This window comes from Callithrix jacchus, chromosome 3, assembly GCF_049354715.1.
Source record: "Callithrix jacchus isolate 240 chromosome 3, calJac240_pri, whole genome shotgun sequence".
NCBI classification, from domain to species: Eukaryota; Metazoa; Chordata; class Mammalia; order Primates; family Cebidae; genus Callithrix; species Callithrix jacchus.
In genome coordinates this window covers 144,757,442-144,772,689 of record NC_133504.1, presented here as the reverse complement: position 1 = coordinate 144,772,689, position 15,248 = coordinate 144,757,442, and the positions used below count along the sequence as shown (strand labels likewise).

General features: G+C 37.4%; 1 protein-coding gene across 1 annotated transcript in view; it reads left to right on the top strand.

Annotated features, from left to right (window-relative positions):
• Positions 1 to 12,974, top strand: part of CWH43 (cell wall biogenesis 43 C-terminal homolog) — a 72,317-nt gene extending 59,343 nt beyond the window's left edge. Inside the window, exons 15-16 of the mRNA XM_002745854.5 lie at positions 2,080 to 2,235; positions 12,708 to 12,974. Of these exons, the coding sequence (XP_002745900.2) occupies positions 2,080 to 2,235; positions 12,708 to 12,786 (235 nt within the window). The 3' untranslated portion in view covers positions 12,787 to 12,974. The remainder of the gene's footprint in view (positions 1 to 2,079; positions 2,236 to 12,707) is intronic.
• The last annotated feature ends 2,274 nt before the right edge of the window (positions 12,975 to 15,248 follow it).

The following is a 15,248-nucleotide window of genomic DNA, read 5'->3' as shown; positions in this document are numbered from 1 at the left end:
AGATAACTAAGTGTCTTCTTGCCATATGCCCACATGGCCTTTCCTTGGCAGGTGCCTGCAGAGAGAGAAGTGAGCTTTCTGATGTCTCTTCTTATAAAGCCACTACTCCTGTGGGATCAGCCCCCTGACACCTTATGACCTTATTTAACCTTAATTATTTCCTTAGAAGACCCATCTCCAAATACAGCCACACTAGGGGTTAGAGCTTCAACAAATGAATTTTGGGGGAAACACAAAATAGGAAGGTAATTTTTAAAAATTCCCATATTAATGAAGTTAGGAACTAGTGTTTCTCAGTTTCTGTCCGCAAAACTAATTTCGTAAGCTTTCATTTCAGTCACCAAATTCAATGCCCTACATGTAGTAGGTAGTAGGTGCTTCATAAATACTTACTTGACAACAATGGGAAAGCCTCTGTTTTAATGGAAGATTTGAATTGTCAGATTCCTCAGCTTCAAGGCTTTTGGAGTATCTTTGAAGGCAGTGTCTGTGAAACAGGTTAAAACTTTGATCTTAGAGATTTGGGAATAAGTAACCTAGATTTACTAAAGACAGTGACCTAGAATTACACAGAAGTGCACAGATTTAGGACTTGAGCCCAGACAAATGCATTAAGCTGTCTGACAGCTCAGAGATGCATCTGATGCTCAGTCACAGCTCTGCTTACCTTTCCTGGTGGGCAGACTTGCTGCCTCTGCCCATCCTGGCTCTGGGTTTCTGTTTCAATTTTGTGTGGATTTATAGGCATGTCTCCTACCACTCAGGTCCAAGCCCCCATTATTTTTTACCTAAGTTATTGCAGTGGCCTCCCGACTTGTCTCCCTGCTTTGACCCTTTCCCCAAAGCTGATTCTCTACCTGGTAGCTATCACAGACATCTGCTTCAGACCCCTCTGATGAATTCTCATCTCACTCTCAAAAAAAAAAAAAAAAATCTGAGGTCCTCACAGTGGCCTGTGAGGAAGGCTTTGCATCACTGTGCCCTACCCTACCCCAATCTCATCTCCTACCATGTTCCCTCTTATGCACTTCACTCTGGTCATGGTGGAGTTGGCCCCCAAAACACCAAGCATATTTCCATCCCAGGATGTTTGCATTTGCTGTTCCCCTTCCTTAAACACCATTCCTCCAGTATCTATATGGCTTGATCCCTCCCTTCATTGATTGTTTTTTGCTCTAGTGTCACTTTATTGCAGAGGTACGCCCTGACCATCCACCATAAGATAGCAACCTCTGCTACTCATCACTGCCTGCCCTCCTTACTCTGCATCCACCCCAGTGCTTACTTATCTATCACTACCTGACTGATTGTGAACATATATATGTGTTTAATGCATCCTGTCCTACTAGAATGAAAGCTCCATGAGGGCAACTTGTGGTGCCTGCATGTGGTAGGGACTCCATATATACACATATGTGCTTCATTGAATAAATGAATGACCTAATTCTTTTCTTCTAGAAGAGCACAATGTAATAAAATACAAGGAATTCTTTGTTGTTGTTCATGGATCCCCCTGTTTTCCACGTGAGCTCCTCAATAAGAACTCTTTGCATGATGTCTATAAAGTGCTTTGAATTGAAAGCTCTAAGCCAAAATATAAAATATATTTTTTATATTTTGGCTTAGAGATATATATAAAATATATATATATATATAAAATCTTTGATTTTAGACCTGAAAGTTGGCTGAAAATATGCATGTGGCATTTGGATTTTTAAAGGTAAGAAAGAACTTAGGCAAACACACCTGTCACTCTGAAGAATTCCTGTTATTAACTCAAAACATGATTGTGTGCGAGGCAATTTGTATGGATAGCATATTCATCAGTATAAAAAAAGTAGAGTAAGGTTGCTAAGAATATTTAATTAAATCTATGTACATATTCCTTATTCATTTATATCATAAAAGTAATATTTTGTCAATATTTAGATTAACAATTTAAGTGAATTCCAGTTGTGATATGCAGAGTAGAGTTAGAAGTGGGAAACTGGCTTAATGATGAAGGTGCTGTTCCTTGGATCTCACTAGATTTCTATGTAATAATAAAACCTTTACAAACCATTTCTGTTTCTGCTACAGGCTGGGTTATGCAAGAATCTCCCATGCTGAACTGAGTGATTCAGAAATTCAGATGGCAAAATTTAGGATCCCTGATGATCCCACTAATTACAGAGACAACCAGAAAGTGGTCATAGACCACAGAGAAGTTCCCAAGAACATTCATTTTAATCCCAGGTGAGTTCCTTTATGTTGTAGTTCCAGTTATGGCTATGGCATCCCTCTAGGGAACCTACATATTACCTCAAAATGAGCTAGAAATTATATTTTGTCCTAGAGGTTTATTCCAGGTAAGAAAGCCTGTGGCAAAGGTGATAAAATCCAGTTTGGGTTGAAATTATGGTGCTTGCTTTCTGGAATCAAGAAATTTTTTGTAATCTCAGGTTAAAAAAGGTCACATCATCATCATCATCACCACTATCATCACCACCACCCCCATGATAGCAAGTATTTGAATGCACCTACGTCCCAGACCCTGCTCTAGGTGCTTTTTGTGTTATTTCAGTTACTTCTTATTGGTTGGTCCTCTTGTTATCCCCTTTTAATAGATGAGGAAGCTTAAGCTTAATAAGAACATGAAGTAACCTCACTGGGGTCACATGGCTAGTCAGTGATGAAACTAAGTAGAAAGAAAGCCTGTTAGCATTCTTGAGTTGCTGGGATTCTCAGCGCTGGCTGCACATTAGATTCACCTGGACAGCTTTTAAAAAAATACCACTGCCTGGGCCCCAGCCCAGACTAATTCATCAGGACCTCCTGGGGTGGTACCTGGGTTTTAAGATTGAAAAAAATTTTTCCAGGTTATTCTAATGACAGTTAGGATAGATCATGGATAATTCATTTACATTGCATGTGAAAAATTCATTGCCATGTGAAATATAATGGGTTTTTTCTTTTTGAGATGGAGTCTTGCTCTGTCACCTAGGCTGGAGTGCAGTGGCGCAATCTCGGCTCACTGCAACCTCCACTTCCTGGTTCAGGAAATTTTCCTGTCTCAGCCTCCCGAGTAGCTGGGAATACAGGTGCATGCCATGATGTTTGCCTAATTTTTGTATTTTTAGTAGAGACAAGGTTTCACCATATTGGCCAGGCTGGTCTTGAACTCCTGACCTCAGGTGATCCACCTGCCTTGGCCTCCAAAGTGCTGGGATTACAAGCATGAGCCACTGCGCCTGGCCTTGTTTTGTTTCTAAAAGAGAAATCTCTTTGCAGCAAAACATATGAGTTGGAGTATGTGCTTTTTTCTCCCCCCATGACTGGATAATTAGAGGAAACTTCCACATAAAGCCAAACACAGAACATATCATATATATTATTATTATTTGACATTTCTACCAATTTTACCAGCTAATAGCAATAGACATTTCTCATTTTGTTGGGGGAAAAAAGAAATTTCTCCATTCTCTTTTTCTTCTTTGTTCCTCCTTATAACAAGAAAAAATTGTACCAAAGTGTAGGTGATGAATGTGAGGAGAGTTATCACCAAGTCTCGATTTGTTCCAATGCCTGTGTTGATCTTGCCCTGTGTAAGTGTAATGTGACTGTGAAGAGCCCGGGTCCTGGGATCATCTCTCTGGTTCAAATCCTCACTCTTGCCAGTGAACAGCTGGGTGACTGTGAGCCAGTTGCCTAACCTCTCTGAGCCTCAAGTTCCCCATCTAAAAATGGGAAAATTAGTAGTGCCTACCTCCTAAGGTTGTTTGAGGTACGAATGACACATGAGGTTCTTACAGTAGTACATAGTGGATGCTCATTGTTTTACAGTAGCTGCAGTAGCAACATTAGTATTTGCAGTAGTAACGGTAGAAGTAAAATAGAAGGATTCCCTCCTTTTGCTGATTGAGCTGGTTTCTTAAATGGAAGCTAGAAAATCAGGAAAGAAAAAGATTTTCTTATGTCGTTATTCTTCATATCGCAGGAGTGCAGAGAAATCCAAACAAAATATTTTTGGCTAACCACAACTGCAGATTGATCCAAACCAACTGTGAAGGGAGCTAGATCTGCTTTCCCACTCAGTTTAATTATGAAATTAACAAAGGCGTAAGTAGAAGGCAGGCCTTCATTTTAAAATTGTGATGAGAATATTTAAGATCTACTCTCTTAGCAATTTTCAAATATACAATGCATTATGATTAACTACAGTCACAATGATTTACAATAGATCTCCTGAAATTTTTCATCCTAATTGAAACCGTATCCTTTCACCAGCATCTTCTCAACTCTCATCCCCCCCAGCCCCTGGCAACCACCATGGTACCCTCTGCTTCCACAAATTCAATTTTTTCAGATTCCACTTATAAATGATATTATGAAGTATTTGTTTTTCTGTGCCTGGATTATTTCGCTTAGCATGATGTTCTCTAGGTACATCCATGTTGCTGCAAATAAGATTTCCTCTTTTCAGGCTGAATACTATTCCGTACATATGTACGTATATATATATAGCTGCATTTTCTTTATCCATTCATCTGTCAGTGGACACCTAGGTTAATGATATTTCTTGGCTATTGTGAAAAATGCTGCAATGAATGTGGGAGCACAGATATTTCTTCAATATTAATTTCTTTCCTTTGGATGTATACCAAGAAGTGGGATTGCTAGATCATATGCTAGTTCTATTTTTATTTTTAAAGGAATTTTCATAATGTTTTTCATAATGGCTGTAATAATTTACATTAACATAACAATGAACAAAGGTTCTTTTTGCTGTACATCTCATGCCAACATTTGTTGTCTTTTGCCTTTTTGGTACTAGCCATTTTAACAGGTGTGAGGTGATATTTCATTGTGCTTTCAATTAGTATTTCCCTGATAAGTAATGAGCGTTTCTTCACATACTAGCTGGCCATTTGGATGTCTTCCCTTGAGAAATGTTTATTCAGGTCCTTTACTCATTTACAAAAAAATTAGTTTATTTGTTTTCTTGCTGTTAAGCTTTTTGAGTTTCTTATATAGTTTGGATATTAGCCATTTATTAGATATAAGATGAACATCTCGAGTAAAAAAATCCAAAATCCAAAATGCTCCAAAATTCAAAACTTTTTGAGCACTGATACAGTGCTCAAAGGAAATGCTTGGGCATTTCAGATTTTGTATTTTTGGATTTGGGATGCTCAAACAGTAAGTATAATGCAAATATTCCAAAAAATAAATCCCAAATCTGAAATACTTCTGGTCCCAAGGATTTTGGATAAAGAATACTCAACCTATATATGTTTTAAAAAAAATTTTTTTTTAATTTTTACAAGAGCCAAGTGCACATAGATAAAATATTTACTGGTTTGTAAATATTTTCTTATTCCATAGGTTGTTTCTTCACTCTGTTGATTGTTTTCTTTGCTATATAGAAGCTTTTTAGTTTGATAGAATTCCATTTGTCTATTTTTGCTATTGTTTCCTGTGCTTTAGGAATCAGATCTAAAAAATCATTGTCCAGACCAATGTCAAAGATTTTTCTTGATGTTTTCTTCTAGTAGTTTCACAGTTTGAAGCCCATAAATCTTTAACCTGTTTTGAGTTGATTTTTGTATATGGTATGAAGTTAAGAGTCTGATTTTATTCTTCTGCATGTGGATACCCAGTTCCCCAACCAGTACTTTTTTGAAAAGGTTGTCCTTTCCCCATTGTATGTTTGGGGTTCCATTGGCCTGTATGTCTGTTTTTATGCTAGTACCATGCTGTTTTAATTACTACAAGTTTGTAGTGTATTTTGGAATCTGGTAGTGTGATGCCTCCAGCTTTGTTCTTTTTGCTCATGATTGCTTAGGCTATTTGAGGTGTTTTGTGGTCTTACACAAATTTTAGGATTGATTTTTCTATTCATGTGAAAAAATGTCATTGGAATTTTGATAAGGATTACATTGAATTTACAGATTGCTTTGGGTTATATTTTTAACAATATTAATTATTCCAATTCATGAACACCAGATATGTTTCCATTAATTTATGGTCTTCAATTTCTTTCATCATTATTTTATGGTTTTCAGTGTACAGGTCTTTTACCTCCTTGGTTAAATTTATTCCTAAGTATTTTTTAATGCTATTGTAAATGGGATTGTTTTCTTGATTTCTTTTTTGGATAGTTCATTGGTAGTATATAGAAATGCTACTGATTTATGTATGCTGATTTTGTATCCTGCAAATTTTCTGAATTTATTAATTCAAACAGGTTTTGGGTGGAGTTTTTAGGATATATATAAAATCATGTCATCTGCAAATAGGGACAATTTAATTTTTTCCTTTCCAATTTAGATGTATTTTATTTCTTTCATTTAAATGCTCTAGCTAGGACTTTCAGTACTATGTTGGATAGAAGTGCTGACAGTGGGCATCCTTGCCTTGATCCTGATCCCGGAGAAAAACTTTCAACTTTTCATCACTGACTATAATATTAGTTGTGGGTTGTCATATATGGCCTCTGTTATGATGAGGTCCATTCCTGCTAGGCCTAATTCATTGAGAGTTTTTATCATGAAAAGAAGTTAAATTTTACAGATGCTTTTTCTGTATCTATTGAGATGATCGTATGGTTTTTGTCTTTTACTCTGTTAATACATTGTATCATATTTATTGACTTGCATACATTTAACTATCCTCGCTTCCCAAGGGTAAATCCCCCTTAATCAGGGTGTATGATTCTTTTAATGTACTACTAAATTCAGTTTGCTAGTATTTTGTCGAGGATTTTTTTACATGTGTTCATTAGGAATATTGGCCTATACTTTTATTTTCTTGTAGTGTCCGGGTCTGGCTTTGGTATCAGGCTAATATTAGCCTCATAAGCTGAATTTGCAAGTGTTCCCTCCTCTTCAATTACGAGAGAGTTTGAGAAGGATGAGCATTAATTTTTCTTTTTTCTTTTTTTGAGACAGAGTCTCATTCTTGTCATCCATGCTGGAGTGCAATGGCATGATCTTGGCTCACTGCAACCTCCACCTCCTGGGTTCAAGTGATTCTCCTGCCTCAGCCTCTCGAGTAGCTGGGATTACAGGCACCTGCCACCATGTCCAGCTAATTTTTGTAATTTTAGTAAAGACCTGGTTTCGCCATGTTGGCCAGGCTGGTCTCAAACTCCTGACCTCAGGTGATCTGCCCACTTGGCCTCCCAAAGCGCTGGGATTACAGATGTGCACCACCACACCCAGCCTAATTTTTCTTTAGATATTTGGTAGAATTCACCAGTGAGGCCATTAGTTCTGGGCATTTGCTTTTGAGGAGGTTTTTGATTACTAATCCAATCTCCTTATGCATTATTGAATAGTTCAGATTTTGTATTTCTTCATGTGTCAGTCTCGGTAGATTGTTTGTTACTATGAATTGGCCTATTTCTTTCTTTTAGGCTATTCAATTTTTTTTGCATATTATTGCTTATAGTAGTCACTTATGATTTTTTGTGTTTCTGTGGTATCAGTTGTAACATCACACTGATTTATAATTTCATTAATTTGATTTTCTCTTTTTTTTCTTAGTAAGTCTAGCTAATGGTTTGCCCATTTTATCTTTTCAAAAACCAACTCTTAGTTTTATTGATCTTTTTTATTTTCCTATTCTCTATTTCATTATTTTTGCTCTGATATTTATTATTTGCTTCCTTTTATTGACATTGCATTTTGTTCTTTTTCTAGGTCCACAGGTATAAATTTAGGTTGTTTGATGTCTTTATTTTTAATTAATGTAGGTGTTTTTGCTATAAAAATTTCCTCTTAAAACTGTGTTTGCTACATTCCATACGTTTTGGTACATTGTGTTTCCATTTTTACTTGTCTTAACATAATTTAAAATTGTCCTTTTGATTTCTTTTTTGATCCATTGGCTGTTTAGCAAAGTGTTGTTTAATTTCCACATACTTGTGAATTTTCCAGTTTTCTTCCTGTTATTGATTTGTAATTTAACTATTGTCGTTGGAAAGGATACTTAAAATAATTTCAGTATTCTCAAATTTGTTAAGACTTGTTTAATGGCCTAACAGGATTTGTCCTGGAGAATGTTCCATGAACATGTGAACCCCCAAAATCTGAGACAGGTCTCAGTCAATTTAGGAAATTTATTCTGCCAAAGTTAAGAACACACATGACACAGCCTCAGGAGGTCCTGACAACATAGTGCTCAAGGTAGTTAGAGTGCAGCTTGGTTTTATACATTTTAGGGAGACATGAGACATCTATCAACGTATGTAAGATGAACATTGGTTCAGTCCAGGAAGGCAGGACAACTGGAAGCCAAGATAGGACACAGAGTAAGGTGGAGTCTTCCAGGTCATAGTTAGATAAGAGACAAATGGTTGCATTCTTTTGAGTTTCTGATTAGCATCTCCAAAAGAGGCAATCAGCAGATATACATTTATCTCAGTGAACAGAGGGATGACTGCAGGTTTGCCCTAAGCAGTTCCCAGCTTGACTTTTCCCTCTAGCTTAGTGATTTTGGGCCCCCAAGATTTATTTTTCTTTCATATGCACTTGAAAAGAATGTATATTCTACTGCTGTTGGATGGAACACTCTCTATGTTAGGTCAATGTGGCCTATAGTGTTGTTCAAGTCTACTGTTTCCTTGTTGATATTCTGTCTGAATGCCTTATCCATTGTTGGAAGCGGGGGAAGTCCCCTACTACTATTGTATTGCTGTCTATTTCTCCCTTTAGTTCTATTAATATATTTAGATGCTCTGATGGTGGATGCGCATATATTTACAATTATTCTATTGATGAATTGAGCCCGTTAGCATTATATAATAACCTTCTTTGTCTCTTCTGATAGTTTTTGACTTAAAGTCTACTTTGTCTAAGTAGAGCCATCCCTCATCTTTTTTGGTTATCATTTGCATGGAATATCTTTCCAAACCTTTACTTTCAGTCTGTGTATGTCCTTAAAGGTAAAGTGAGTTTTTTATAGGCAGCATTTCTTATAGCTTATATTTTGAAATCCACCTAGCTGCTCTGTCTTTTGATTAGAGAGTTTAATCCATTTAATTTAGTTAAGGACTTAGTATTGCCATTTAAATAATTGTTTTCTGACTGTTTAATAGTTCCTTCATTCTACTCTTTCTCTTTCCCTTATTATTTGATGATTTTTTTGGTAGTAGTATGCTTCAATTGCTTTCTCTTTATCTTCTGTGTACCTACTATAGGATTTTTATTTGCAGATAACATGAGTCTTAAATAAAACATAACTATTTATTTTAAGCTGAAAACAACTTTGTCTGCTGCATATAAAAACTCTGAGATTTAGCTTTTCCTCCCACTACATTTTATGTTATTCATGTCCCAATTCACATATATTATATATCATGTATCCATTAACAAATTTTTGTAGCTGTATTTTTAATACTTCTGTTTTTTAACTCTTACACTCAAGTTTAAAATGATGCTGCATCAGCATTATAGTATTAAAGTATTCTGAATTTGACCATATTATTATCTTTATGATAAATTTCATACTTTCATATGTATCCACATTGTTGATGTCCTTTCATTTCAGTTTGAAAAACTCCCATTAGCATTTCTCATAAAGTGCATCTAATGATGATGAACTTCTGCAGCTTTTGTCTGTTTGGTGAAGTCCTTATCTCTCCTTCATCCCTGAAGGACAGCCTTGCTATATAGTATTCTTGGTTGGCAGTTGTTTTCTTTTAGCACTTTGAATACATCATCTCAATTTCTTTTGGCCTGCAAGGTTTCTGCTGCGAAACACACTGATAGTCTTATAACGGTTCTCTTGAATGTTTTTCTCTTTGTTTTTCCCTTGCTGCTTGCAAAAATTTTTTGTCTTTGATTTTTAAAAATTTGATTATAATGTGTCTTGGTGACATCTCTTTATATTTAATATATTGGAGGTTCATTGGGCTTCATGATCTGCATGTTGATCTTTCTCTCCAAATTTGGAAAGTGTTCAGCTGCTTTTCTCTAAATAAGCTTTCTTCTCCCTTTTCCTTCTTTCTCTGCTTCTTCTGGAACACCTGTAAGGTGTATATTGTTTTGCTTGATGATGCCCTATATTTTCTGTAGGCTATTTTCACTTTTTCATTCTTTTTTCTTTCTATTACTCTGATTGGGTAACTTCAATGATCAGACTTTGAACTTTCTGATTCTTTCTTCTGCTTGATTGAGTCTGTTATTGAATCTTTTTATTGAAGTTTTCAGTTTAGTTATCATGTTCTTTTGCTCTAGAATTTCTGTTTCATTCTTTTTTTATAATTTCTATCTCTTTATTGAACTTCTCATTTTGTTTATGTACTTTTTTTTTTTAATTTTGTTTGGTTGTCTGTGTGCTCTTGTAGCTCACTTAGCTTCTTTAAGATGATTATTTAGAATTTTTTATTAGGCAGTTTTTCATCTACATTTCTTTAGAGTCCATTACCTGTGCTTTATTTGTTCCTTTGGTGGGATCATGTTTCCTTCATTATTTGTGATCCTTATGGCCATGCACTGGTATCTGTACATTTTAAAAAGTGGGTACCTCTTTTAGTCTTTACAGATAGGCTTTGGCAGGGAAAGCCTTCACCAGTCATCTGGTCCAAAGATTCTCAGTGGGCTAGCTAGCTGGGCTTGTGGGTGGACTTATGCTAGAGTTATTGGGCAGACTTGCTTGGTGCCTGGGTCAGCAAGTGGATAGGCCTGGTGCCTGGGTCTAGGGGGGCTAGCCTGGTGCTGGGGTCCATTGGGTTGGACCTAGAGCCTATGTCAATAGGGACTGGATTTGAAGTCTGGGGCAATGAGAACCAACCTGATTCCTGAGGTAGATGTGTGGGGTTAGACCTTGAGCCTGAGTCTGCAGGAGCCACCCTGGTGCTCGAATGTGCCTGGTTCCATTAAGATAGATCTGGAACCTGGGCTCATGCAGCCTGGGCTTCATGTTGAACCTAGTGCTGGGTCTCTTATGGTGGGCCTGTACTCTGGGGTTGCTGGAGCAGGCCTAGATTCTGTTACCTGGGGCTGTAGGAACTGGCCTGGAGTCTGGGTTCACAGGGGTCAGTCTGGAGCCTGGAACTGACAATGCTGGCCTGGTGCCTGAGGTTATGAGGGGTGGCCTGGAACTGGTTGCATAGGGAACAGCCTAGCACTGGGGTGGGCCTGGAGCCTGGGTCTGTAGATATTGCTCTGGAGGCTAGATCCATGGGCACTGGAGTCAGGGACCACAGGGCTGGCCTGGAGCTGGGGCAGGCCTAAAGGCTGGGTCCAAGTGTTCTGGCCTGGAGTCTGGTGCTTCTGGGGGTGACCTGGCACTGGTGCCAGTCTGGAACCTTGGGTGGGCCTGGAGCCTGAATTTGCTGGGGCTGAAGGGCCTGGGGCTGTTGGGGCTGGCCTAGTGTTTGGGTGGGCCTGGAAGCTTGGTCTGTGGGTGCCAGCTTGGTGCCAGCCTGATGCCTATGTTCACTGGCCTAGGCCTGGTGCTGGGGTCTGTGGCAAAGTAAAGTGCTTACTTTACTCCTTTTACCCAGCAGATAGTACCTATCTCTTTACTTACTGTGCTTCCTAATCTTAGGGAAGGAGTAATAGAAGTAACGTGATGTTGTCCTTCCTACCCTTTTCAACGAGTCTTTTTATTTCTCTAATACATTCAGGTGAATATATTCTCTTATCTGAAGTCTTTAGCTCTTGTCAATATATTTTTGTATATGGATAGTTGTTCAAATGGATGTTTCTACAGGGACAAGCACTGGAAAGTCCTATTTTGCCATCTTGCTGACATCACTCTTGTATATATCTATATATCACACAATGATCCCACCTTTGTAAACTTATGACACATGTATGTATATGTGTATGTATATCTGTGAGTATGTGTGTGTTTTTGTTCTATTTGCTAATCTGATTCTTTAATCCGAATAGTATATTATGAACTTCATTCCATAATAAAGCATTCTTCTTAAAAATATTTTTTAATGATTGTATAACATTTCATTGTATGGATGCCCCAAAATATAGCTAATCAATTTTGTTATTTTTGCATATTTTTTATTTTATTACTATAAAAAGTCTTCTAGGGACTTGTTATCTATTTGAGCATATCCTTGATCACTTCCTTAAGGGTCTATCTCTAGATGTGAAATAGCAGAATCAAAGGTTATGCTAAATTTTATATTCCTTATTATTATTGTCCTTTTAAGATGACAAAGGAAGCAGATTTCCTGTCTCTTACACTGTAGAGGTTAGATATTGTGGTTGCTTATGAAGAAAAGGAAGGAAGTAGTCTCATATGTGCAAGTCTTAGCTTTTTTCTAGTGCCTTTTGTACTCTATCATATCAACCAGAGCTGTATAATTAACTAGTAAAGAGTAAATCTGCAGCACATTAACACATGTAGAGGATTTAGAGGTTCTGCCAAAATAGATTTTTATATGTATAAATGTAACATGAATAACATTTTGGGTTTCATGACTCCTTTGCCTATAAAATGAATATTATATCAAATGCCAGACAAGAGAGAGAATCTAGGCTTATTTTTCAGCAATTTTAGCCAATAATTCTTAAACAGTTGTATTTTTGGAATTATCCATAACCATGGAAAGAGGACTTTGGGGGTTAAAATTTCAGTTTGTCTTTTCCATATGCATGAATCATTTTTATTTATTCATTTCTTATATTATGGTTGAAATTTTGCATAAGAACATACCTTTCTGAATGGTTTTTACATGTCAATGACTTTTTTTTCAGATTTGGATCCTACAAAGAAGGACACAATTATGAAAACAACCATCATTTTCATATGAATACTCCCAAATACTTTTTATGAAACATTTAAATTAAGTTATTGGCTGAGCAAATATAAGAAAGAAAAGTATGTAAGATAAAAAGAAGAGATTGATGAAAGTGGGAAATACAGATGAAGAACCTCAACTTAAAAAAAAAACATGGTATCTATGCAGTGGGAAATTACCTCAATTTATAAACTATGTTGTTTAATAAAAATATTTCTCCAAATTGTTTTCCCTAAATTTTGATAAAAAATAGAATGTGGGGTAGTGTAAGGAAGTTTCATCATGGAGTTAAAATAATTAAAAATGTCTATCTTTTTAAGGCCTAAAAATAGGATTTTTTTTTCTTTTTTGAGACAATGTGTCTCTCAGTTGCCCAGGCTAAAGTGCAGTGGTGTGATTACTGCTCACTGCAGCCTTGATATCTTGGGGTCAGGTAATCCTCCCACCTCAGCCTCTGGAGTATCTGGGACTATAGGTGCTTGCTACCAAGCCTAGATAATTGTTTAGTTTTTTGTAGAGAAGAGGTCTCACTAAATTGCCTAGATTGGCTTCAAACTTCTGGGTTCAAGCAATCCTCCCACTTCAGCCTCCCAAACTGCTGGGCTTACAAACATGAACCACTGCACCCAGCTGGACATTGATTTATTGATGAGCCAGAAGGACTACTTGTAAAAATCAAACAATTTTAAATCCTTCTTGGAACAAACTGGGGGAAAATGTTTACAAATTAAGTCTAATTACTAGAAGAATAATGTGCATGTTACTATTATGGATCTACCATCAGCAGCAGGCCATCACTATCCTTCCCTGAACTGTGAGAGGGTATTAGTCTGTTCTCACACTGCTATAACGAACTGCCTGAGACTGAGTAATTTATAAAGGAAAGAAATTTAATTGACTTACAGTTCCACAGGGGTGGGGAGGCCTCAGAACACTTACAATCATGGCGGAAGGGGAAGCAAACACATCCTTCTTCACCTGGTAGCACGAAGGAGAAGTACTGAGCAAAAAGGGAAAAGCCCCTTATAAAACCATTAGCTCTCACGAGAACTCACGCATTATCATGAGAACAGCATGGGGGTGACCGCCCCCATGATTTAATCACCTCTCACCAGGTCCCTCCCATGACACATGAGGATTATGGGAGCTGTGATTCAAGATGAGATTTGAGTGGGGACACATCCAAACTCCAAATCATATCATATACTAAGCACATTGCTACATGCAAAACACTGCATTTTTATTGTGGTTTTAAAAATGAGTCCATGAATGATCCTGCACTTTCTTCAAAAGGTGGAACCTCATTCACTTCTCTTTGAGTGTAGGCTAGACTTAGTGACTTACTTCTAATGAAGAGAATAAAATGAAAGAGATGGTATGTGACTCTGAGTTTGGGTTATAAACAATATAACTCAAATGGGACTTCTGTCTTAGTCTCATTCTCTTGGTTATGAGAGAAGCCAGCTGCTGTGTCATGAGCAGCCCTGTGGAAAGGGGATGAGGAACTGAGGCCTTGCACCAACAGCCATGAGAGTGAGTCACCTTAGATGTGGAACTTCCAGCTCCAGACAAACTTCAGATAACTTCAGCACCATGTTGGCTACAATTTCATGAGAGATCCTGAACCCTAAGCACTTAGCTTAACTGCTTACAAATCTTGACAGATAATAACTGTTGTTTTAAGCCACTATGTAATGGGATAATTTGTTTTGTATCAATACATAAGTAATATAGTCCTTAAACTTATTTATATTTGAAAACTTTGGGAATCTGGCAACCACAAGCCTATTTATTCAGTAGGCATGTGGTAGTAGTGGGAGGTGTCACTTAACTGAAAAAGACATTGCCCTAAACACCAAATATGGGAGGTGGGAAAATACAAAGACAGCTTGAATAGCAACTACTGATTATTTACTCTCTATTGAGCTAGACGCTTCACCAGTGTTATCTCTTGACAACAATACTGCAAGGCTATTTAACTCATGTGTCAACTGGGTTCTCTCTACCTTTACGCCCTAGGTAAGAGAGCCAGAACTCCCATTCCACTCCTTCCAGAAGACAGTGTCTTCTCAAGATTTCTGTGAATTGTGGGAGGTGAAGGAGACAAGACTCACATTCTTATAGGCACTTCTCTTACTGATCTTCTACTGTCATATTTCAGTTCATACATGGTCTCATTGCATTTCTGACACCCAAATCATGCTGCTGTGCAAGGTAAGTGCAAGCAGAGAATGCATTTAACACACCTTATTAGTGCCTGGCAAGGCAGATCCACACACAGACAGTAGGAGCTGCGTCTGTTCTATGCCAGAGAGTTTGGTTCTTTTCTTGACTTCCTCAAAAGAACCAAATAAAAAACTCTTACCATGTGTCTCAGAGGGTAGCATCTTTTACTGAATGTTTGGGAAGAGAGAGAAGAGAAGCGTTTGCATTGTAGAAACTCATAACATTTTCAAATGGGGTAATTAGATATTCCCTTGTTTTACAAATCTTTTCT